The sequence below is a fragment of the Bos indicus genome, chromosome 4 (genome assembly GCF_029378745.1).
Source record: "Bos indicus isolate NIAB-ARS_2022 breed Sahiwal x Tharparkar chromosome 4, NIAB-ARS_B.indTharparkar_mat_pri_1.0, whole genome shotgun sequence".
In the NCBI taxonomy this organism is placed as follows: Eukaryota; Metazoa; Chordata; class Mammalia; order Artiodactyla; family Bovidae; genus Bos; species Bos indicus.
The window spans coordinates 60,518,104-60,544,836 of record NC_091763.1 but is presented as its reverse complement, the minus strand read 5'-3'; the positions used below and the strand labels follow the sequence as shown (position 1 = coordinate 60,544,836).

The following is a 26,733-nucleotide window of genomic DNA, read 5'->3' as shown; positions in this document are numbered from 1 at the left end:
ATTTATGGATATATAAACACACATTTATAGCTAAGAGGAAAAAACATCAGTTTCAACTCATATACTTTCTCAAGTGGAAGACTGATTCCTGGGGACAGAGACCATATCTGGTTCACCTTTGCACCTACAGTGCTCAACATTGTCTCTGGCATATTGTAATTAATCAGTAGATTTTTATTAAACAAATGAATAGATGCATTTTTCATCTTAGAGGAAAGGAAGCCTGCCATGGAGATGTCAGAAACCAGACCTGACCTGGTGCTAAGCAAGTTGCAGCAGCATATTGGAGGCCTTCTCTGCAGCAGAAGGTTCTCACCTTCTGAAATGGTGCATAGTGTCTGGAACACCTCCAGGGATCCCAAAGGTATTTGCCTTCGTTCTTACTTGATTACCTCAGCCCACAGAATGGGATTCTCTCCTGGTTCCTGGCTTGACTACCAGGTCTTCAAAAATCTGGGGAGGGTGCTCTATACCAGGCAGAGGTCAGCCCCTAATCTATACCAATTCCCTCCCTCAAAGCATAGAGCTGACATTTACATGAACAGCATGCTCTGCTTAGACTCTTGTCACAAAAGTTCTTGTCCACACACCAGATGGGGCACCATTGACAGGGAGGAGGGTCCAAATCAGATACACATTAATCTTGCCCACATATAGCCTGAAATGTGGCCATCCTGTCCAAGTTGGTTTCCCGAGGTTGAATACTGCCTATTCCTAGGGTACTCCTCTCATACTTAACCCTTGCAATTTCAGACACCAAAGTTACTTGTGATCAAGCCAAAATGAATGCAACTACTCAAACCATCACCCCAACCCTTTCTGGGAAAATGTAGGAATATGAGCATGTAGTGAAGTTTGCTACTCGTTACTCAAGGACACAAATGTCATAAGTAGCCAAGACAGAATCCCGCTGCCTGTTGTCCCCAACATTCTCCCTCTAGTCTACCATATTTCTGCTCTGTGCTAACTTGTAGCATAATGGACACATGCCCATTGGGCAAAGGAGAAAAGCAGAAAGCTGGGTATGACAGTCAAAGCACACAAGAGCTTACCTTCTGCTATCATCAAGATGAGAGTAGGATAGCCAAAGCAGGCCACTGGGGCAGACAAAAATGAAGGCAGGACAGGAAAAGGACATTGCAAGGCAGTAATCTGGACACAGGATATACCAGCCAAGCAGAGCATGACTGTTCACGTTTCTGAAAATCTTGGATAGTCATCAGTGACTTTTAGCAAGTGACTTTCTAGACTTTCCCCATCAAATTGAGATAAACAGGAAATAGTCATGCTTATCAGACTGAGGAATTCAGGAGGATTTTTTTGACTCAGGACTTTAATTCTTCAGTGGAATACCTAGTAAGCTGCACAGCAGACATAAGTCTCTACAAGTTAGTGAAATGAGTAGGAAGGATAACTCAGGTCAAGGATTAAAGTAAAAATGAAATGTTAGCATTGGTGATAAGTGAACCCAAACAGACTACACAGACATCTCTCAGGATAGGTTGTTACTCTTTTAATGCAAAAATGACCTAATTTGGGCTTTGTAATGACCTGAAAGTAATGACCTTTCATGGGAGTTCCGCACCCAATTTGGTTTCTTTCCCCCACCCACATTGGGAGGATGATAACACTCACTGTGCTTGGTCAAACAGGCTCAAATTCTTAGCTTTTTTCCTTATTAAGTTCTACATTTTTAAAATTTACCTTAGCAGTGATAGTAGTCAGTTTTACATTGTAAATAAAACATAACCCCCTTTTCAATTTCATCTTTAGATTCCTTCCCATCAATCATTATAGACCATTATTTTATGCTCTCAAACAGGTGACTAAATATTTATGCTTTCACAATAATACCAAACACTAGACATTCCTCTGGTATAAACAGCTTTTGCTGATGCCTATGTTATTAAGTCTACAAGAAAAGATTTATATGTGTGTCGGCTCTATAGCTGTTATAGGGAATGGAATTTAGCTGCTATAGGGAGACTCAGTGTTAACAATGATTGCAGGCCAGGTTAAATCAGATTTGCCTTAACTGGTTAAAACCAAATTATGCAAAGGAGCAAAAGCCAAGAGAATTATCATGCTCTCTATTTCTAGGTATCCTCTCTTAAATTCTGTAACACTGTGTAAGGGAGGAAAACAGCAATAAGCATATTTCTGACCACACAGCTACTCATTTCCTTCAATAATTCTATCTTTCATAGAGAAAGGATTATAAGCAAGTAAAATACTTGGAAGCAAGAGAATTTCATTAAAGTGTGCCATTTTTCTTTATATAAGAAAGATGTTTCAAAAAGCAAAAAGAAAATGATCTACTGGTAGCTTAAAACTGGAATTTTAAAAAAGAAACCCATAGATCTTTTCCTAAACAGAGCAATATACACTCTTACAATATTTTAAATTTGGTCACAATACCTGCACATTTTTCCATTCCTGTAGATTTTAGTATTTATTCCTAGAGCAGACATGCAGAAATACATACACGGGAAACCCGAGTTAAAGAATGTTTGGTCCGTGGGAATGATGCCCATGCTCAGCTGTCAGCACCTTGGGAACCCTGACTGTAGGTGGGCACCCCCAGAAGCTGGATCTCTGCCAAGCTTCATACCCTGTGGGAAATGAGGGTACTTACGCAGCTCGCCCACTTTCAGGATTTCACACAGCATCTTGGTCAGCTCTATACTACTGCGGCCAAAGGGACATTCATGCTTATCTTCTCGGCTACTGTTCTCAAGCACAATCTGCAAGCAGGAAAGGAAGGAGGTCAGAAAGGGAAGTCAGTTTACAGAAAACATCAAAAGTGTTGGCTGTATTGTAATAGAGACACAGATCCACTTCAGACCACCAAACTAGGTCTCTTGGGAGCAGAACAAAATTGTACTCTAAGTATAGTCTCTGTATATAGGGCTGAAAACCCTCTTGTTTTCCAAATCTCCTAAAAACCACTTCCAACTCTATAAGAGGATATTTTGCTCATCAGTTTCCACTTACCCAGAGGTGCCCATGGAGAGTTTTTAAAAATAGTACAATAAAGACTTTTTACTTAAGTAACAAAACCACTCTCTTATTCTCCCAATCATATCTTCCCTTTCCTGGGAATAGCAACTCTCCTTTAACGACTTCAGCTCCTACAGTTTCTTTCTTTTTTTTTCAAATATTCTTTTCCACTATGGTGTATCATAGGGATATTCTATATTGTATAGAACTGTATTCTATACAGTTCTCTATGCTATACAGTAGAACCTTGTTGTCTCTCCATTCTATATCTAAAAGTTTGAAAGAAAGTGAAAGTCGCTCAGTCATCCGACTCTTTGCAACCCCATGGACTGTATAGTCCATGGAATTCTCCAGGTCAGAATACTGGAGTGGGTAGCCTATCCCTTCTCCAGTGGATCATCCCAACCCAGGAATCAAACTGGGGTCTCCTGCATTGCAGGTAGATTCTTTACCAACTGAGCTATCAGGGAAGCCATGTAAAAGCTTACATCCTGCTAATCCTAACCTGCCACTCCATCCCTCCCCTCCAATCCCCTTCCCCTTGGCAACCACATGATTCTGTTTCAGAATAGGTTCATTTGTTTCATATTTTAGATTCCACATAAAAGTGACATCATATAGTATTTGTATTTCTCTTTTTGGCTTACTTCACTTAGTTTGATAATTGCTAACTGCATCCATGTTACTGCAAATGGTATTATTCCATTTTTTTTTAATGGTTCAGCTCCTATATTTAATCACATATTTCCCACAGGAGTTTCCATGTTCTTACAAGAGCTCACCCCAGCATTAGTTGACCAAGCACACCTAATGGACATGTGACACAAAAATGGACCATCCAGAGTTCTTCCCTGAGACTTAGCACCATAATTGGGAAAATTGACCCAACTATGCTTATATTACCCAAGAGGTATGAGTGTAGGAACTACCTGAAAGTGAGTCTGCAAAAAAAAAAAAAAGGAAAAGAAAAGCAAGTCAAAATGCAAGGGGAAATAGAGCAGAGGCAGGGGTGGCCGTGGCAGCATTTGAGTGCTGAGCAAAACTACCTCCCCAAATTTATGGTTTATTTGCTCAACCCTCCCTTTGAAAATTATTTGTGCCATCTAACAAATTATCTTCTTTCCTTAAGCTGGTTTGAGATATTCCTACCATAACTAAGGGAGCCATTTAGCACATTTATTAAACAAAAGTAAAACAAAAAAGGGAAAACTCTACTTCAGGAGTAAAGGGCTATTAGCCAACTGTTCTAAAGCACACAATAATAATAAAAAAAATTAAGGTTGCCAAACTTCAAATTCATATGTTGACAAAAAGAATAATCAGCTTATTCATCTCTGAAGCTCCCTATAACTTTCCCAGTGGGGTTGTCTGGAATTCCTTAAAAGCTATAGGACCTTCAGTAGGTGTCTCCCAGAAGCGTTTACCACTATGACTTCTTCAGTGGAAGAAATGGTGTTTTATTCATTCAATCAATAGTAGTAATTGAGTACCTACTGTCTACCAGAAAAATGCCTAGGCCCATAGAGTGGAGAGCAAGACCAGGGCTTTGACCTATAGGAGCATCCACTCTAACCATGGCAGACAGACAAAATGAAAGAGGCAATTACAGAGAGAAGAGCACTGATATATAAACACTATCATGTATAAAAGAATTAGTGGGAAGTTGCTAAATAACACAGGGAGCCCAGACTGGTGCTCTGTGATGACCTAGAGCAGAGCAGTATAGGGCGGGGATGGAGGCAGGGGAGGGAGGGAAGGGATACACACACACACACACATACACACACATATATGACTGATCTGTGTTGTTTTACAGCAGAAAGCAACACAAAATTGTAAAGCAATTTCCATCAATTAAAAAATTAATATACTTTTTGAAAAAGAGGTAATTATAGTTTATAACAAGTGCTACCAAAAAGATGAACTGGTTGAGGTGGTAAAGAGTAACAAGAAAGACCTGCAGAGGCGAGTACAGATAACCAGGTGACTACTAGGAATCAAGGGGTGAAACAGAGTTTGCATGTCAAGGTCTAGGAGAAAGAATAGTCCAGGCAGAGATCAAGGACAGAGCCGCTGAGTTGAGTAGGGTATGTTTCAGATACAGTCTCCTCACGTAGCCTGGTCTACAATGTGGAGGGGTCTGGAGCTGTGCCGGGCAGTATTAGGATTCCAGGAGGCCGAGCAGGGAAGAGAGAGCCAGAGGGTGTAGAGGTTGGCTGAAACCACTGCCCCAGGGCTCCAGTGGGTGTCATTTTCAAATTCTGAGATGCTAACCTGGAAGTTGAGACAAGTGAGCAACATGGTCTGATTTGTTTTGAAAGATCTACAAGTGTAAAGAATGGATAGTAGGGCCTAAGAAAGAAAGTGCAGTCCTTGCGGAAGGCCTATAGCATCCCTGGCAGAGACGAAGGTGGCTCGGCTCTGACTGCGAGGGTGCACTCATTACACAGTAAGTGATCAAAAAAGGCAAGGAGAATGAACACACAAGAAATGAATATGGAAAGTGCTTAGGAAAGACGGATAACAGGAAGACCGTTTGGAAGAAGTGAAGAAAAAAGGAGAAAATTAAAAGGGGAAGAAGGAAAAGTAAATCAAAGTGCTGTTTTATTTACACAGACAGGTTCCAAATAGCAAAGTAACATGAGGCAGCACAGGATATGGAGAATGGTTTAAAAACAAAGGAGTAGGGACTTCCCTGGCAGTCCCCTGGCTAAGAGTATGTCTTCCAATGTAGGCGGATCAGGTTTGACCCCTTGTCAGGGAGTTAAGATCCCACACACCTCACCAGCAAGAAAAAACAAAACATAAAACAGAAACAATATTGTAACCAATTCAATAAAGACTAAAAATAGTTCACTTCAAAAATAAATTAATTAAAAAAACCCAAAGGAGTAGAATTTCAAAACGAATGTGCTCCCATTGTTTTCCTCACAAACACTATAACAATAACACACAGAAATATACACACACATAATCATACGCATTGACAGTATCACAAACAAATCAACCATTTCCATTTGAGGATGTTCCTTCCAGCATCACAGGTATACCCAACCCCAATCACAACAGAAACAGTTCCACTTGCTGCATCAGGGGCAGTTTTCAAAGCCTTCATCATTGTGGCTTTATCACCCTTATGATTGTCCAAGAAGTTGATGAACTATCCCATTTTGTGGGACTTGTCAACCGTTTGCAGCAAGTGTATGCTTGCTCAGTCACTCAGTCATGTCCGACTCTTTGCAACCCCATGGACTATAGCCCTCCAGGCTCCTCTGTCCATGGAATATTTGCAGCACATGCTCACATAAATGATTATGCATTGACTATCAGCATGAATCTAGCCTTTGCTGTCCTTAAGATTCATCATAAAAATTCTTACAGTCTCCTTAGCCAACACACATTCTGAGTTAGTTACTTTTTTCTCTCAGAAAGCTCATCATAAACTCCAACTAAATCCCTTTTCCTGCCAAGCAGAAAGGACCAGCACTGGAGTCCTTGAACGGCTCTGCCCCTGTTCATGGTCTTTTCTGGAAATCTGCCTGAATGTGAACAGTCTCATTCAACTGAGCCTGAATCACTTCTTCCTTTTAGGTGAATCTTTTCTGGTTCTAACCAGAAATTCCAGTTCAGAAAAGCAGAAGGGAAGAACGACCGTATTCCCATCCATCAGTGAATTTTCATTTCTCTTTGAAAATATTTGTATCTGAGACAGCCCCATCAAGGAGCAAATCTGAATCTGTGGATGATGGGGAAACGAAGGGAGGAAACCCAGCAGAAGACAGAACAGAAAGAAAAGACAGGAGACAGGTGGTTTTCAGCCAGCCTGTGGCTCCCACTGACACTCCCTGGCATTTCACATTAACATTCCATCAACATTTCATGAGCACATCAATATTTAATGAGGATGTGATCTGAATACACTGCACGTGGAATTACTGCAGCCAATAAATGTTCCGAACATTTCCAAGGCACTGTTTATTAGCAGGCACTAAATTAAGGAGTAATTTAAGTAACCAATATGTAAATCAGCTTGGAAAAGCCCTGCTCTTCACTTTTTAATGTACCATCCATCTTATCATATTTACCCACCTGAAGAAAAATAAACTCTCCTTCTTTACTGGTTTTTTTAGACAAGACTGACACATATCATTCAAGTTAGTTACCTGCATGGGCTTTAAGGTCAACATTGTCACAAAAATATTCAGAAAAGACTAAATTATGAATATTACTAATAAGATATTACTATAGTGAGAGATCATTCTTAGACAGTAGTTTTTTTAACTTAATATACTAATATATCTGTTTTCAATTTCAACATTCTGGTACTATCCATGTTTATCTGACATACTTAGGCCTCTATCTGGAAATATCAAAGCATATTTTTCATCTTTATTTTTTCGCCTCACTCTTTGGTTTTAAGAGCAAACAAACTGTAACAGAAACCTCGATGGGTGGAATACATATTTAAACTTTCTATTATCACTTACCTTAGAATATTTCATACAGCAAAAGAAGTTGTAACTGTCTGCATATTTTATAAAACACTGGATATTTATGCAATATTAAGTATAAAACATTTGATCAAATACTTCAAGTTTACAGTGTATATTTACATATATTCTATCCACTGACCCCAACAAGTCTATAAGATTAATGAGGCAGATACTATTATTATTCTCTTAGGAAAGCTGAAACAACAGGAAAAGGTGACCTGCTTAGATCATACCTAGGTCACTCCTGGAATTCAATTTTTAAGGTCTTCAATTTCCAAATCTCTTTCTGCCCCATTATAGCTTACAAATTGCTTTCACATACACTTTGCCATGAAACTCAATGGATTTCTTGGTCTCAAGAGGCTAAGAGAACTTTGATCAATTTCCTCTATCTCACTGAAGTGGGTCTATAAATCCCAGCCCCTCCTAGACAAAGGTATAAGGTTCTCTCTTGGTTCATTTATCCCCCGAGGGTCAGTAACAATTACCTGGGTGAATGACTTTGTGCAGAGTGTCCCTACAGGCTTTGTTTTCATGCATTTTGAGTTCTTCTTTTGCACTGGTGCAGATGACAAACCTCTCTGGCTTGGGAGTGACTATTACGAGCTGAGAACAAGGCCAGCCACACTCTAATAACTGCCCTCCTCTGGCTTTTGGGACCACACTTCCCCATTAGCCTCAGCATCACATTGCTGACATTTACATTGTCCCTGGCACACTTTCCTCCACCTTTTCCTGAGTGAGGCTCATCTGGGGTGAGTCCGGTTCATTCAGCTTTCCCTGTAGCCAGCCCTGGAGCAAGCCTCAGGGACTTCCTCCATCTCCTCTCATCTGTGGAGACTTCTTGTGCATGCCACTTCAACTCTGAGTGTCACAGGAAGCCTCAAGGTCTCCTCACAGGCCACCAAAGACAGTGTGTGAACCTACTTACACCAGAAATACAAGATAGAAGGTCCGAGGTGCTTGTATTCAAGCAGGCATCTTCCATGGGGTTATACAAGTTATACACGAGGTTATACAAGTGCTGCTGCTGCAGCTGAGTCGCTTCAGTCGTGTCCGACTCTGTGCGACCCCATAGACGGCAGCCCACCAGGCTCCCCCGTCCCTGGGATTCTCCAGGCAAGAACACTGGAGTGGGTTGCCATTTCCTTCTCCAATGCATGAAAGGGAAAAGTGAAAGTGAAGTCGCTCAGTCGTGTCCGACTCTTCTCGACCCCATGGACTGCAGCCTACCAGGCTCCTCCGTCCATGGGATTTTCCAGGCAAGAGTACTGGAGTGGGGTGCCATTGCCTTCTCCGTATACAAGTACAGACAATGAGAAAGGACCCCGAAACACAAATCACAGTCTGATAGTTTTGGCAATAAAATCCCAAGACTAAACAGTTACAGTCACCATAGGAACCTGTCCTCGGAGCCTTGTCAACCCCACAAGCTCTGCAAAAACTTGTCTCTTCACCCACTAGAGAAAATGCCAATCTTCTCCCTTGTTAAACCAATAAATAAAAAATAAAGACCTTTACTGTATCAACAAGTCCCCTCCCTATCCCCAACACAGCAGTACTTCTACATTAGTAATAGAATCATGGAACACCCCAGAATGAAGTGTTAGCCCTTAGATCTCATCATTGACACCCAGATATTTTCTGAATCAACGTGTAAGGCCGCCTTGGGGGGTGGGGTCTTACATCCACAGGAATTTGGGAGACAAGAGCGAGCCACCTCCTACATTTCCCTTTGTACCAAAGACAATGGTGATTGGTACCAGAAAGCCAGAGGGAAAGCTTTAGAAAGAGCACTGAGCTACCTCAAACGGGCTGCACAAGACCTTAATCATGATCATGAATTTTGAGCAAGTCCCTAAAAATTAAACAGGCATGCCAAATCCCTAATATGCTTTTAAGTGTGCAGAGAACAAAGTAATATTACAATCATAGAAAGTATGCCAAGCAGGAAAATAAACCAGAGCAAATCAGAATCCCAGGCGGTCAGTCTACCCAACCTACCACCACTTCTTCACAGATGAGCATAGTGAGCCCCAGAGTAAATAGCTTTAAAGGCACAGACAAGATGGGAGAAAAAGAGAAACAGAGCCTAATATTTATCAAGAACTTTTATTTCCCAGACTTTGTTCTAAATGATTTCACTGATTATCTCATTTAAGGTACATGTACTACTGTGAGACAGGAATATTGCATTGTCCCACTTTACAGATGGAGAAACTGAAGCAAAAAGATGTGGTATAATTTGCCCAGGGTTCATGTAACAGAAATAAGCAGACCCAGCTCAGGGACTCAGGGTGTCTAACACTAAAGCACACATTCCTGGTTACTGACTCCTACTGAAACACATGATACTAACTTTTACTGAAAAAGGAGAGTGAGATAATTATAATAAAGCTTTGATCAGGAAAGTTCTTATCAAGGTAACAAATGACTAGAAAATGTAGCTCTAGACAGATATGGTTTCCCTGCATCTACTTCTAATAGATTTGGTGACTTGATAATGACATTCTTAATCTCAGTTTTCTCCCACAAAAACAGAAATAGGAATACCCACCCACAAAGGGCTGTAAAGATTAAATGGAAACAGAAAATGAAGGAAAAGATCTCAGTGCCTGAGACATCTCAAATACTCAATGAGGGAGACGACTGATCTACTATTACTATAGTAATTACATGAGCTCTTGTCTTACTGAAATATTCTTATAACTCTAGGGTAAAGATGTTGAAAAAAATCAAACAAAAAAAAAACCAGTCACAACTGGTATCGAAATTATTAATCTTGCTCTTTGGGAAAGTAAGAACTTGGATGGAATAAATATTTCTGACTTAGGTTTCTTGAAGTTCTTTCAGCATCTTTTTACAATGGTAGTTCTCAAACTTGAGTGAGCATTGGAATTATTTGGGGGCTTATTAAACACAGACAGCTGGATTGCTCCCCCAGAGTTTGACTTAGCAGGTATGGGAAGGAACGTAAGAAAATATAAAAGCAGGTGAATCGAACTCTAAATTCTTTGGAGGTACTGGGGGGATTGAGGGAGGAAGTGTTAGCAAAGCATTTTAGAGTTCATTTAAAAATTATTTTTAGCAGCATAGTCTTTAAGAAAGAGAAAAAAACTTTTTCCCTGAACCTTAGTTGGCCCTTTAGAGAGAGATCACTGTCTATGGTATGCCCAGGGCTGAAAAGCCAGACCTCTAGGCCTTCTGAAGGGCCAGTGATACCCAGCAATTCAAATGGAGCAACCAGATAAGAGTCGGAGTAACAGATCACCAAGGAAAAGACCATCCGCAGAAGAGTTTGCAAAAACTTAAGGAGCAGTTTCCAAGAGCAAAAGAACAATGCATCTCAGGAAAAGGAGATTTTTTTTCACCATTTTCAGACTGGTGAAAAACCAAAGTGGAAAGCACACACAGGGAACTGAGATAAATAACAATCTGGACAAATGAGAAGAATAGTATAAAACCCAGCTAATGAGGTGAAATTCTTTCAGAATAAAATTAGGCAATTGCACATACAGAGGCATAATAAAGGCCATAAATATAAAATGGCAAGGAATTGACTGGGTAATGGTGTAGTAATTAAAGCCTGGAGGTTCATAATAGACCTCGAATGGAACATTAATCAACCCAAAAGAAATGCTGCCTGCACTCTGATATAGTGCAACAAAAATAGGACGTGTGAAACACAGCGGGCAATCACATCCACACGCTGCTGAGAAGTCCTCCCTTTAAACATGAAGTCAGGGAGCACCAAGAGGGGAAAGGATTAAATAACAGCAGAGATGACTTGTGTTTGCACCTGTGCCTGCACAATGATGCCGCTGTCACTGGAGGAAGTCGCGGCAACAGCTCTGTTGACTGTTCCAGGGGCCAGAGGATAGCAGGAGGAATTCCCTAGCTGATGCCTGCATCGAAGAAACCGGGTTGGAAGATCTCCTCTCTCTGGGCTGGAAGACCACCTCTCCTAGGCCAGTACATGTGTTCTTGGGCCCAAGGATGGTAAAGGTGTGAGGCACGTGTAGTGACCCTTAGACGCTTGGAGAGGTAACATCTGGTTTATTTAAAGCAGTGGTTCTCTAACTGAAGCAGGCATTAGAATCATCTGGAAGCTTATTAAAACTCAGATTGCTGGGCCCCACCCTCAGAGTTATGATTCAGCTCTTCTGGGGCAAACCCAAGAATCTACATTTTCTAACAAGTTCCCAGGCAATGTGGATGCTGCTAATTTGGGACCACATTTTATGAACCACTGTTTTTAAAGTTATACCACGTCTCTCCTTCCAGTTTCCATCATTAGCAAACCTCCTGTTTTTAAGGATGTGAAAAGCAATGAGAGTAGAAAGAAGAAGAAATTTAAAAATCTGAGTTTTGGGGTTTTTTTTCCTGTGACTAATAAAAAATATTATTAATAATAATTAAATAAAACCCATAGAAAGAGAATGCAGTTGGTAGTGGCCAGGGGCTGGGGGGAAGGAGAATGGGGAACAACTACTTAATGGGTATATGGTTTCCTTTCAGGGTGAGGATAATTTATGTCTTAAAACCAGACAGAGGTGATGTTTGCATAACATAGTGAATATGCCAAATATCACTTAAAAGTTCACTCTGAAATTGTTAATTTTATGTTATGTGAATTTTGCCCCAGTGCGGGAAAAAAAAAGAATGAATATATATGGACTGATTACTATGTGCAAACTGTTAAGTGTTTTAACTCCTCTAGTCTTCATAAGCCGTCAAAGCAGGATATGTTACACATAAGGAAACCACACCTCAGACATTGAGTAACAATTAAAATGTGATATGCCAGCAAGGTATGATTTCTACACTGCAGTTTAAACGGTTTCCTGGGTGACATGAAATGTGTCTGTCTCCAAACTGGGGCTTAGGACTAACCAGATATGGGCAATAGAGGACATAGTTCCAAAACGGCTCAGGATGACACTCCTACAGGACACCCAAGGACAGCCACACTCAAGGGAGTGAAACATGAAGGCCTTACAAAGTCCCCAGTATACACTGATGAATAAGGGCTCCGCTGCATATGGCATAAATGCAAATCACATAGCTTTCCTTGCATTAATTTGTGAAAGCTCACATTTTTAATTATATTGCAGATAAACAGGACAACTGTAGGTCGGCTCAAACCTTCAAGCACTCACTGCTCACCTGAAGATCTTGTTAAAATACAGATTCTGATCCAGCAGTCTGGGGTAAGCCTGAGGTCCTGCACTGCTAACCAGTTCCCAGAAGATGCTGATGACGCTGGTCCAAAGATCACATTTTGAAAAGCAAAATACTTCCCCAAATGTGTCATTTGAATTCTAGCCCCACTCTCCTTCATACCCTTTGATTGAGTGATTCATCCAACAAGCATTTCTTTAAGCATTGATTATTGCTAAGTAACTTGCCAGAGGCTAAAAATACACATATAGATAAAGTACCTTCTTTAGGGACTTGTAATCTATTTGGAAGACATAAAGGGATGGCAGGTCAGATATTCACGTGTAGGGCAGATATTCACTTGCTATGTACCTGTTTTGTGTCCTTCTATATTGTTTGCATTTTTTACACAGAAATAGGACTTTCTGGGATGAAGGTGCATATAAGATGCAGTGGGCAGGCAGGCTTAGCTTCATCAAGAGGGTGAAACTTGGAGAAGAAACTGATTCCAGACTCTATTCTGAGGCGTCTCTTTAACATTCCAAACCAGAGGTGAGCTATGGAATGTAATAAAGATTAATTACAACTGGGAAATGGATGCCGGATGAAGGCAGAGAAGCCCCTCTGTATCTTGGGCAATATTAACAATAAATCACACGATCACAAGGCAGAATTTTGACTCACTCAGCGTTGCATTACTGAATACAAATGCCTCCTGTCTCCTTCAATGGAATACAAAGACACCAAGATGTTTGGCATTGTCTGACAGTCACTTTTAGATGAAAAATTAGGCTTGACATTTCTCAAGCCTGATTCCTTACTGAGAAATTGTCACCACTGTCTTAACAGTTATTGCAGTCTTAAAGCTATGTTACACTGAAATTTATTTGGATATAACTTGCTTTACTAAACAAACACATTTCAGGAGAGCTAGTGATGAAATAGATCACACCTGTTTTCTCACTTGGCTTACAGATTTATAAATTCACTCTGTTTTGGAAATATGGACATGAGGGGATGGAAAGGTGAGGAAAAGAGAACTATTTTCCATCATCATCTTCTGGACAATAATAAATTGGCCTTTGCAGAAGCATTTTCAAACAGAAAAGAGTGTCAATTTTCCAATTATATACATATTAAGTTAGCTACAATGGGAAAATTACTTATTGAAATCTAATTAAATTAGGTCATACATTGTTTTACTTCAAGTTAAAGGCATGTGAAAAGAGAATCTCTTCTATTAAATCTAGCTTTTTAGATGGAATTTATCTCATTATATCTGATTCTACATAGGCATCCCAAACTTTGGCTACTTCTGCCAAATGAGAGATCTCTGTGATGAGACAGCCTGCCTATAGAAGTTGGTCCAGATGTGGGTTCCCAGCAGTCCAGAACTGCTTCCCCTGACACCTCCCCACCGCCCCCTCTCCTCCTGTGCCTGTCTAAATTGTCCTTCTCCTTTGGACCCAAGCCAGTGCTACTTTCTCCATAAAATTTTATGCAATTCTTTTGTCTAAAACCTCATCCCTTTATCTGTGAGAAATTTACCTTACTTCTCACTGCACTTCTCACTTTCTGCTCCAAATGTGGCTCAATGAGTAAAGAATCCACCTGTAATGTGTGAGACTTGGATTCAACTCCTGGATTGGGAAGATGTCCTGGAGAAGAGAATGGCAACCCACTCCAATATTCTGGCCTGGAGAATTCCATGGGCAGAGGAGCCTAGTGGGCTACAGTCCACGGGGTTGCTAAGAATCGGACATGACTGAGTGACTTTCACTTTCACTTTTCATATATGCCTTATTTCCCCTAATGGGGCTGAGCCTTTAGGGTCAGAAACCACATGTTAGTCACCTGTGGATCTCCCACACTGCAGCAAAATCATACATACACTCAGTTCAGTTCAGTTCAGTTCAGTCACTCAGTCATGTCCGACTCTTTGCGACCCCATGAATCGCAGCACGCCAGGCCTCCCTGTCCATCACCATCTCCCGGAGTTCACGCAAACTCATGTCCATCGAGTCGGTGATGCCATCCAGCCATCTCATCCCCTGTTGTCCCCTTCTCCTCCTGCCCCCAATCCCTCCCAGCATCAGAGTCTTTTCCAATGAGTCAACTCTTTGCATGAGGTGGCCAAAGTATTGGAGTTTCAGCTTCAGCATCAGTCCTTCCAAAGACTAGTGCTCATTAATGAACAATTATCAAACAAGTGAATGAATAGTACAGGGTACAACTCCAGCCAGGCCCACCGAGGGTCCATCACCATCCTTTATGGTGACCACTAGCTTGTGAGAATTGAACATGGGAGTTTCCATAATCTATTATTTCTGTACATTCACATGCATCCTGAGTTCTAATCATCTTCTCATCCCCTGTGACCCACATTCCCCATCCTATTTCAGAAGCAACGACTTCTGTATGTTCCCAGCAACCTCGGACCTCACTCCTTTCTTCATCATGGGAGTACTCAGGACCCAGAAGTTACTTGCCATACAGCCATGCAGCTAGGAATCTAAGCGGAGGAGGAAACTTCATTTAGAAACTCTCTTGAGGAACTACTGCTGTGCACGGCCAACATGGCAGATGAAGGACAAACTCAGAAGGGAATGCTCTCTGGACCAAAGCCCACATTTCAAAGGTCTGCTCAGGGAAACTGTGTGCTCACCTTCTTTGTGCATTGTGAAAACAAACATTTACAGAGCGTTGGAATGTGTGAAAAATGTCCTCAGTTGCATGTTTATGGAAAACACTTGGCAAGTATTTGCTATAAACGCTTCCTATAAATGCTGAGAATGAAAACCAGCAGAAAAAAAATGTCTGTGATGTGTCTGGGAACCAGCTTCCATAGCAAAGGAATATGCCCTCCACATACCCACCATGCTCCACTTCTCACCCTCCTGTTACCATGAAGGGGTGGCACAGAATCCCCCCTTTTGGGTTTAGGTGATTGGGGCAACATTCCAAGGCCTTCAAATCCAGCATTCCAAATTGAAGTCATGAAAGAGAAGCCTACTCCTGTTTCCGAGGTAGTGATGCTCCCATAGGTTCCTTCTCTTCTGTGCACATTGGGCACCAGCTCTGATTCTAAGTCCCCTGTTCCTGGAAATAGTCTTTCCATACAAACCCCAATTTGCTTGCCTGATGATGAGCCTGTCCCTAAGTTAATTTTATGATTTGCTGTTGTTTAGTTGCTAAGTTGTGTCTGACTCTTTGCGACCCCATGGACTGTAGTCTGCCAGGCTCCATAGGATTTCCCAGGCAAGAATACTGGAGTATGTTGCCATTTCCTTCTCCAGGAGATCTTCCCAACCCAGGGATCGAATCTGTGTCTCCTGCACTGACAGACGGATTCTTTACTACTGAGCTGCGAAGGACACCCACTTTTTTATGATGTTTCCAGGTAAAACATAAAAAATGGGGGAAAAAAAGACTCAAAGTATTCCTTTATAGCAAGATTAATAGGGAAATTTCTTCTAATTACTGTACAATTGACAAAGATCGCTGAAGATATAGGTGGAGAGGGGAAGACAGTGTTGCAGGCTAAAGCAATGAATGCTTGTGATTTTCCCAGGAAGCAACCTTGACCAGCCCCAAACTGCCCTTTGGAATGAACCAAGCTCCTCTTGTGCCACCTGAGGTACATGTGGGGACCAAAGAGAAGGTGGCTGCTCTTGTTTCCAATCAGCTTACATGACAGTGTTAAGAGTGTAAGTATTAGGGAGATAAATGACCTCCCAGTTGTTATAGCCCCCAAAAGACTATTTTTTCCTTCATTTCAAAATCCTTTCTTTAAAAAAAAAAATGACACAAATCTTAATGCACTTAAAGCTGCCAAGGCAAAGAAATGCAGCTGCCTGGCTGTATTTGCATTTACATGGGTGCCAAATTCTGTTCCTTTACTCATACTCGTGTGCAGACACCTCCTGCTAACCAAAGGTCCTCTAAACTGCATGTTATTTGAAGCTAATGATAAACATCTTGCACAGCAATTGTTTTGCTTACTTATAAAATTATTTCCTGTAGGGTTTTCCTGATGGTTCAGATGGTAAAGAATCTTCCCGCAATGCAGGAGGCACGGGTTTGATCCCTGGGTGGGGAAGATCCCTTGGAGAAGAGAATGGCAATCACCTTCAATATTCTTGCCTGAGAAATCCCACAGACAGAGGAACCTGGCAGGCTACGGTACATGGAGTTGCAATGAGTCGGGCACGACTGAGCGATTAACACTTTCACTAACTTTTCACTTCAAGTCCATTACTAGAAAAGGAATTAAGTCAAAAGAGCTTGTTTGCTTAAAATATATTTACTGATATAAACCACCATCCAAGAAGCTTGTATCTCTTTATACTCCCCAAGGCAATGGGAGAGAATTACCATTAAAATCATTTCACCACCAAAATCCAGAATACTGACAAAACCAAATGCTAGTGAGGATATGGAGCAATAGGAACTCTTATACACTGCTAGTGAAAATGCAAAACGGTACAGGCACTGTGAAAGACCGTTTAGTGATTTTTAAAATAAAACTAAACATACTCATATTATTCTGTCCAATGACCACATTCTTTGATATTTATCTGAAGGAGCTGGAAACTTATCTTCATACAAAAACCTATCCATAGATGTTTACTGCAGCTTTGTTCTTAATTGGCAAAACTTGGAAGCAACTGAGATGTCTTAGAGTAGGTGAAGGGATAAATGAACTGCAATATATCCAGATGACAGAATACTATTCACTGCTGAAAAGAAATGAGCTATCAAGACATGAAAAGCCATGAAAGAAACTTAAATGCATATTACTAAGTGAGAGGAGCCAATCTGATAAAGTCATGATTTTCACAATTTCAATTACATGACATTCTAGGAAAGATAAAACTATGGCAATAGTAAAAAGATCAATTCTTGCCAGGGGAGGATGAGGGCAGTGAGGGGAAAGAGAGGCAAAACACAGATAATGTTTAAGGCAGTGAAAATACTCTATATAATACCATAGTGATGGATACATGTCTCTATACATTTATCCAGACCCACAGAATGTACAACAAGCATGAACTGTAATGAAAACTATGGACTTTGAGTGATCACGATGCATCAGTGCAGGTTCATCAACTGGAACAAGTACCACTCAAACATGGATGTCGTTAGTGGGGGCGGCTGTGCATGTGTGGGGGCAGGGTATGCATGGGACATCATTGTACCATCCGCTCAATTTTTCTATGAGCCTTAAACTGCACTAAAAAAAAATATAGTCTTAAAAAATAATTCATAGGACCCATCTGAACCTAGGATGGAAAAGGAAAATCTATATGTCCTTGACATTTTTCCCAGCAGGAAAAGGAAGTGATTAGTAAGCACCAACCTGTCCCAATTACCCCACAGCTCCAGGCTGCCTCCCCACCCATGGCAGCAGCCACTCCTGAGTCCTATAAAGCTGCACCTTTCATGGGATGGGATGGTGATGAGAGTGGGGGCGGGGGGTGGTGGTTCCCCTATAGGCTCTCAAGGGAAGAATTCCTATGTAAGTACGCTCAGTTTTGTCCTACTCTTTGCGATCCCATGGACTATAGCCCACCAGGTTCCTCCACTCCAGGCAAGAATCCTGGAGTAGGTTGCCATTTCTTCTCCGGGGGATCTTCCTAACCCAGGGATTGAACCCAGGTCTCCTGCATTGCAGGCAAATTCTTTACCATCTGAACCACCAGGGAAGCCCAGGTACAAATCACTAAATTCAATTAAGAAAATTCTGGATTCAGAGAAGCTTCATTCTTCCTCTTTCCACTTCTAAGGCATTCTAGTACAAACAAAGTCTCATATCACTCAGGGCCTCTCTCTTCCTGCTCAGAATCACCTTTTGTCAGTTCCTCAGCTTTGCTGACAATAGGTTCCTAGGGGAAAAAGGTCCCTGCTCAAAATTGTCTTATTTGAGAGAAATGACAATTAAATAATAAAACATGTAATTATAGAATTCCAAATTGAGTCAGTGCTCTATAGGAAGTAACAAAGAAAGAAAATCAATAAAAGAGGAGCCTTGAGGATGAAGTACTAAAGAATGAGAGTTACGTGGGCAAGGAAGTATGGGCAGAGAAAAGTGGAGCTGAGACAGTGGGAATGGCATGTGCAAGAGCCCTGTGGCACAGAAACATCACCATTCAAGAAATGAAAGTGCGCCAGACTGACTTCCCTGATCTTGGTAATCACAAGTTTAGGGACAGGTATGAATGACATGTATCTGTGTCTTCTAAAAGCCTCCAAGTATAAGGACCCTTGTATTTATTTACAGAATAGCATTCGATAAGTCAGAGAGAAATTAAGCTGTTAAGGCCGTTATATCTGTTACTAATAGTGCTTCAGCTACTTTATCAAATACAAGAAAAATACTGTCTATGATTTATCCTAAATTTTGGAGTCTTAGTCTTTTTCCTCAAGACAAAGGAAAAATTGATAAAATTGAGATCAAAAATAAAGCTACCTGACAATGTCAAATACTTCTGAGTGTACCAGGTGTATTGCACAGTTCCTAAGGGGAAAGCTATTTTTACTGAAGACAATGGGACATTCAGGAACACTACCATCTAAATTCTATTATACCAACACAAAATGCTTTCTGATTTGGTAGTCAGGCTGCTGATACTGGCTGGACTGAAGTCACATGAATACAATTTAAAAATGAAAGTCAGCAGTGATTCACCCAAGTATAAGCATCAGCATATCTGAGGCAAGGCCATTTTGGGGCATACCTGTATAACTGCTAATTTGGTTTCTATTCCAGAATGGACAAAGGACAGAAGGGCAGCTGCAGTTAGCATATTCCAGATAAAAACCCATCTCTGTGGCTTCTTACCTTGGGGTGACTGGTGATCTGGCCAGGAGGCAGAACACAAGCACCCACTCGATTCAGACACCCACTTAACAGATAAGTGCTGGAGAGTACGTAAACAGCATTACACTTGGAGTAAAACAAAGGAGGGAAGGTGGATGGGGAAAAAAAGATGAAATTACAATCTTATATTTGGTGGTGAGACGAGGCCACCCTGAATCTAGGGGAAGTGAGAGCAAAGGTACCCCTAAAAGGGGAGCAGATTCCCTGGAGAGGAAGCAGCAAGTGCAGACAACCCTCACAGATATTAAAGATTTGCTTCCAAACCACTGCAATGAAGCAAATATCAAAACAAAGCTAGTCACACAAACTTTTGATTTTCCAGTGCATATGAAAGTTACGTTTACACTATACTGTAGTCTATTAAGTGTGCAATAGCATTGTGTCTAAAAAAACAATGTGTCTAAAAAAAACAATCATATCTTAATTAAAAAAAAAATACTTGATTGCTAACAAATGTTGACCAGCAACTGAGCCTTCAGCGAGTCATTATCTTTTTGCTGTTGGGGTTCTTGCCTAGATATTGATGAGTGCTGACTAACCAGTGTGGTGGTACTGATGGCTGGGGTAGCTGTGGCAATTTCTTAAAACAACAATGAAGTTGACCCCATTGATTGACTCCTCCTTTTATGAATAATTCTTCTGTAGCATGCAATGCTGTTTGATAGCATTTACCCACAGTAGAACTTCTTTCAAACTTGGAGTCAGTTCTCTCAAACCATGCCACTGCTTTATTAACTAAGTTTGTATGATATTCTAAACCCTTTGTTGTCATTTCAGCAACCTTCACAGCATCTTCACCAGCAAAGGATTGCACCTTAAGCCACTTTCTTTGCTCATCCATAAGGATTTTGTCTCTTAAAGGTTTATTATGAGATTGCAGCAATTCAGCCACATCTTCAGACTCAACTTCTAATTCTAGTTCTCTTCCTATTTCCACCACATTTGTTGTTACTTCCTCCACTGAACTCTTGAACTCCTGAAAGTCATTCATGAGAATTGGAATCAGCTTCTTCCAAACTCCTGTCAATGTTGATATTTTGACCTCTTCCCATGAATCACAAAATTTCCTTATGGCATCCAGAATGGCAAATCCTTTCCAGAAAAATTTCAATTTAGAGATAACAACAGAGGAGTCACTGTCTATGGCAACTGTAGCCTCATGTAATGTATTTCTTAAATAATAAGACTTGAAAATGGAAATTACTCCTTAATCCATGGGCTGCAGAATGGATGATATGTTATCAGGCATGAAAACATTACTCTCCACCACAGCTCTTAGGTTAACTGTCAATGACCAGTAATATTTTGAAATGCAATTTTCTTTTCTGGGCAGCAGGTGTCAACACAAGCTTAAAATATTCAGGAAATCATGCTGTAAACAAGCTGCAATACAGGCTTTGTTGTTCCACTGATAGAGTACAGGCAGAGTAGACTTAGTATTACTAATTCTTCAGGGCCCTCGGATTTTCAGAATGGTAAATGAGCATTTTCATCAAGTCACCAGCTGCATTAGCACCTAACAAGAGAGTTCTTTGAAACTTGACTTCCCCTCTCTAGCTATGAAAGTCCTAGATGGCATCTTCTTCCAACAGAAGCCTATTTTGTCTTCATCAAAAATCTCTTGTTTGGTATAGTCACCTTCATTCACTATCTTAGCTAGATCTTCTGGATAACTTGCAGCAGTTTCTACATCAGCACTTGCTGCTTACCCTTGCATTTTGATGGAGATGACTTCTTTCCTTAAACCTCGTGAATCAACTTTTGCTTGTTTCAAACCTTTCTTCTGCAGCTTCCTCACGTCTCTCAGCCTCTACAGAATTGAAGAAAGTTAGAGCCTTGCTCTGAATTAGTCTTTGTCTTAAAGGGAATGTTGTGGCTGGTTTGATCTTCTATCCAGACCACTAAAACTTTGCCAATATCAGCAATAAGTCTGTCTAGCTTTGTTATGATCCATGTGTTAATGTGAGTAGCACCTTTAATTTCCTTCAAAAATTTTTTCTCTGCATTCACAACTTGACTAACTGGTTCAAGAGGCATAGATTTTGGCCTATCTGCCTTTGAATAGTGGTGCTGGAGAAGACTCTTGAGAGTCCCTTGGACTACAAGGAGATCAAGCCAGTCAGTTCTATAGGAAATCAACCCTGAATATTCATTGGAAGGACTGATGCTGAAGCTGAAGTTCCAATACTTTGGCCACCTGAATGTGAAGAGCCTACTCATTTGAAAAGACCCTGATGCTGGGAAAGATTGAATGCAAAAGGAGAAGAGGGCAGCAGAAGATGAGATGGTTAGATAGTATCACAGATTCAATGAACATGAATCTGAGCAAACTGTGGGAGATAGTGAAGGACAGGGAAGCCTGGCATGTTGCAGTTCATGGGGTCACAAAGAGTCAGATATGCAACTGAACAACACCATCTTTCAATATACCTTCCTAACTAAGCTTAATTATTTTTAGCTTTTGATTTAAACTAAGAAACATGTAACACTTCCTTTCTCCTGAACATTTACAGTCCATTGTAGGGTTATTAACTGGCCTAACATCAATCTATTGGGTCTCAGGTAGGGACATCCAAGGAAAGGGAGAGAGATGGGCAATAGTCTGTTGGCAGAGCAGTCAGGAAACATATAACATTTATTGCTGAAGTTTGTCATTTTATACAGGCATGGTTCATGCAACCCTAAACTATTACAATAGTAACATCTAAGATGACTGATCACATATTATATATTATAAAATATGATAATGATGAAAAAGCTTGTAAAGTCTGAAGTATTACAAGAATTACCAAAGAGACACAAAAGGAACAGATGCTATTAGAAAAATATTGATAGACTTGTTTGACAGAGGGTTGCCTCAAACATTCAATTAGTTAAAAAAATAATGCCACCAATATCTGCAAAGAGCAATAAAATGAGGTCTGCCTATACCAGACCCAGAGATTGGAATGTGTACCTGGAATGTAGAAAGTAGACAGAATGCTATGAACTGAACAGTATCTCCCCCTCCCCCAGTGTGTATGTTAAAGGTCTAACCCTTGGTCTTCCAAAATGTGATTATATTGGGAGATAAAGCTTTTAAAGCAGCAAGAAAATGAGGCCATTAGCATGGGGTTCAAATTCAATAAACTGAGATACTTATAAGAAGAAGAGAGACGCCAGGGATGTGAGTACACAGCAGAATGGCCACAGGAAGCCACAGTAAGAAGGCACCTGTCTGCAAGCCAAGGAAAGAGGCCTCAAGAGGAACCAACCCACTGGCCTCGACCTCAGACCTTCAGCCTCCAGAATTGTTAAAGGATATATTTCTATTGTCTGAGCCACCGTGTGTTTTGTTATGGCAGTCCTAGCAAACTAATAACCAAGGGGAACTTCATCAACTTGATAAAGAACATCTATAAAGACTCTACAGCTAACAACATCTTTAATGGTAAAAAACTTAACTCTTTCCCCCTAACATCAGGATTAAGGCTGGATATTCCTTCTGACTTATTCAACATCTTGTTGGAAATCCTAGCTAATGCAATAAGATAAGAAAAGGATATGAAAAGTACACAGATTGAGAAAGAAGAAATAAAACTGTTGGTGCACAAATGACATGATTATTTATCCAGAATCTTTCAAAGGACACACACAAAAAAAATCCTGGAACTAATAGTCAATTATAGCAAGACTGTAGGATATTGGCTTCATTAAATCCAACAAAGTCCACATTAATGCAAGATGTTAATAACATGAGAAACCATGTGTGGGAGAGGGACTGAGGGGGTAATACATGGGAGCTCTGTGTACTTTCTGCTTAATTTTTCTGTAAACCTAAAACTGATTTAAAAATAACGTCCATTATTTAAAAATAACTTAAAGAGCTAAAGAGTCCTATAACACTTTCCACTTAGATACACAGAAGAGAGGGGATTCCCAGAAACTTTTCACCTCTTAAAGGGACAGGCAAAAGTGAATAGCAGCTCTTGGAACTTTAGAGAGTGGCACAGCAACTACAGCAGAAAGAGGAGAGGCCACACCATACCCCCAGCACAGCAGCTACTAAGCCCTCCACAATGAAGGTAGAAAGTGCATAATTAAAAGGGGAACTTAGCTGATGACAGCAGAAAGGAGACAACCTGTCACAGAGCAGGTACTCAATAAAAATGTATTTGTTTAACTAGAATAATGAGACAAACAATGGACAATGTGGACTGAGAAAGAACGGATGTGAGAAAGAATGAGAAGACACGGCTGGGTCTAAGGATGGACCCAGGACAGCCCCTGTTGACTAAGGGTTTGGCTGATACCCTCATGAGCACAGCGTCACCCACACATGAGGCTGCCTGCAGTTTCTAACCTTGCAGTTCACTAGGCCTAGTCTGTACTGTGTCAACTGCATAGAGTTCCTTCTATTGGTTGGTTACATTTTTTTTTTTTAATCAAGCAATCCATCCACATGTTTTAAAATCCCACTATGTTTTACAGTTTAAAAACAACAACAACAAAAACCCTTTAGATACAGCTAAGTAAAAAGTTCTAAACCTAATACCCAGCTTGGGCTGGTGCAGAGGAAAATAAAACATGTAACTACCAGGTTTAGACCTGCTTCAGATTCCAGTTACTGAAGTAGGTACCAAAAGAACTCAGACGGTGAGAACTCAGGGCACATGCACTGCTATATCTAGCAATTGTTCACGGATGTGGAACCAGCCTTCATTCCTAAGATGATGGGTTGTCTGAGATAAAACCAAGCTCCTGCTGAACAATGATCTCATCCTGAGGCCTGAAGTATTCCATTCAAATCATTGGCTTTGGAAGTCAGAAATTCTGCTTTCCAGTGCAATTAGTAAATCTAATCACATATATTCACACTCTCAAGGGGTCCTGATTGTTTGGCAGGAACAGCTTGGTTATTCACAATCAATGAAATTAATGCCACTATTTTTAAAACATGAAAAAAATGTACACAAAAACAAGCCTTCAGGCTGCAGAACTTGGTCAAAGAAAGAGTCAAAATAAAAAGTAAAGAATAAAGTATTTAAATGAATAATTAGACAAAGATTAAAGTCCCAGCAAGGCTTTGCCTTGAGGTCCTTGTTATCCTATGGATTCTGTGCCCCAGATCACCTAGAAGGAAAATATCACTCTAATAAAAAAGGTTCCTTTACATGAAAACTCTGTGTTTAACTGGCAACATATAATTTCATTAAAAAAATAAAAAAATTAGGGGCAATTGCTGCTGTAAAGCCGTTTCAGGGACAAGGGGAGGGAGGGATCTGTCAGCACTAGGGGAAGAAAAAAAAAAATGATGTGCCACCAAGCTTTATTCCAATCATTTACTTCATAGTTAAGTTTAATTACACATTACACACTGTCTTGTAATTATGCCACTTGGGAAACTGCCAATTTTCCCCTTGAAATGTTAAAAGTTCCTTGATTTATTTTAAAGGCTCACCATTGCCTCCATCAGCACCCCGTTAGTGCATGAGGGATACTCAGTTTCTGTGCCCCTTTATGTGCAGGCTGCGGGCAGCGAGAATTCCATTGCGTGGTCTGACACACAGCACCGAGGGCTGACTGTGCGGAAAGCCCCCAGACACTGGACTCATGTTTTTATAATAATATCTGATGCCTTTTTTTCTTTAATATTTACAACCAGAGAATTTGAGAACCATGCCTAATCTTTTCCTCTACTCTTGGGAGGTTAAAATTAAAGTCCTTTATTCTCAGCAAGAGAACAAATACCGAATACAGGATGAAGCATCTGCTCTCCAGGAGCTGACAACAAGGTGAAAGACAACATTCAGCGCAGAAATACGAAGCCCCCAGGAGACAGGACAGTGAACCAAGTATAACTTTATGCACCAGGAAAAGAAAAAGTCAAGTAAGAGACGTTGAGCATCCACTGTGTGATGACAATGCACCCAGAACTTCACAAAGGTCGCTAATATCATGGCTACTACGTCAGGTCCCTGAGGCAGCAGGCAGACAACTAGACTTCATAAAGCAGCCAGACAGAATGTAATAGGGAGTCCTGGAGCTCGCAATTCTTTTGGAGAGAGTGCAGGCCCTGCCACAGGCAATTTAAATTCTCTCTTCATTAAAAATACTGTGTAAGGTGAGCAAAATACATCCTTAGAACTTACTTGATTTCCCACAGTCCGCACAGTCAGTTGCAACCTCTATATGAATCTACGAACCCCTAAAAGGCACAGGGTATGGACATGAAGCATGGAAGCAAACTTCAGTGTTAAACTCAGCTCTAGCACAAGCACTTACTTCAGTTCAGTTCAGTTCAGTCACTCAGTCGTGTCCGACTCTCTGTGACCCCATGAACTGCAGCACGCCAGGCCTCCCTGTCCATCACCATCTCCCGGAGTTCACCCACACCCATGTCCATTGAGTCGGTGATGCCATCCAGCCATCTCATCCTCTGTCGTCCCCTTCTCCTCCCTCCCCCAATCCTTCCCAGCATCAGAGTCTTTTCCAATGAATCAACTCTTCGCATGAGGTGGCCAAAGTACTGGAGTTTCAGCTTTAGCATCAGTCCTTCCAGTGAACACCCAGGACTGATCTCTTTTAGAATGGACTGGTTGGATCTCCTTGCAGTCCAAGGGACTCTCAAGAGTCTTCTCCAACACCACAGTTCAAAACATCAATTCTTCGGCACTCAGCTTTCTTCATAGTCCAACTCTTACATCCATACATGACCACTGGAAAAACCATAGGCTTGACTAGATGGACCTTTGTTGGCAAAGTAATGTCTCTGCTTTTGAATATGCTATCTAGGTTGGTCATAACTTTCCTTCCAAGGAGTAAGTGTCTTTTAATTTCATGGCTGCAGTCACAATCTGCAGTGACTTTGGAGCCCCAAAAAATAAAGTCTGACACTGTTTCCACTGTTTGCCCATGTATTTCCCATGAAGTGATGGGGCCAGATGCTATGATCTTAGTTTTCTGAATGTTGAGCTTTAAGCCAACTTTTTCACTCTCCTCTTCCTTAGCTGTGTGTAATCCTGTGTATCAGTTTCCCCATCCACAAAATGGAAATAATGACAGCATCAACCTGAGTGAGTTGATATTGAATGTGAATATTGAAAGAGATTTCTCTTCCTTTGCCTGTGTGCAATTGCTTCAGTTGTGTCTGACTCTTTGCGACCCTACAGAGGAGCCTGCCAGCTCCTCTGTCCATGGGATTCTCCAGGCAAGAATACT

The 26,733-nt window shown here is 40.9% G+C and overlaps 1 protein-coding gene across 5 annotated transcripts in view; it reads right to left on the bottom strand.

Annotated features, from left to right (window-relative positions):
- The window catches only part of ELMO1 (engulfment and cell motility 1), a 581,836-nt gene that overhangs the window by 253,046 nt on the left and 302,057 nt on the right, over positions 1–26,733 (bottom strand). For all 5 annotated transcript variants that reach the window (XM_070787263.1, XM_019958763.2, XM_019958762.2 and 2 more), the window contains one exon: positions 2,636–2,744. In XM_070787263.1, the coding sequence (XP_070643364.1) occupies positions 2,636–2,744 (109 nt within the window). The remainder of the gene's footprint in view (positions 1–2,635; positions 2,745–26,733) is intronic.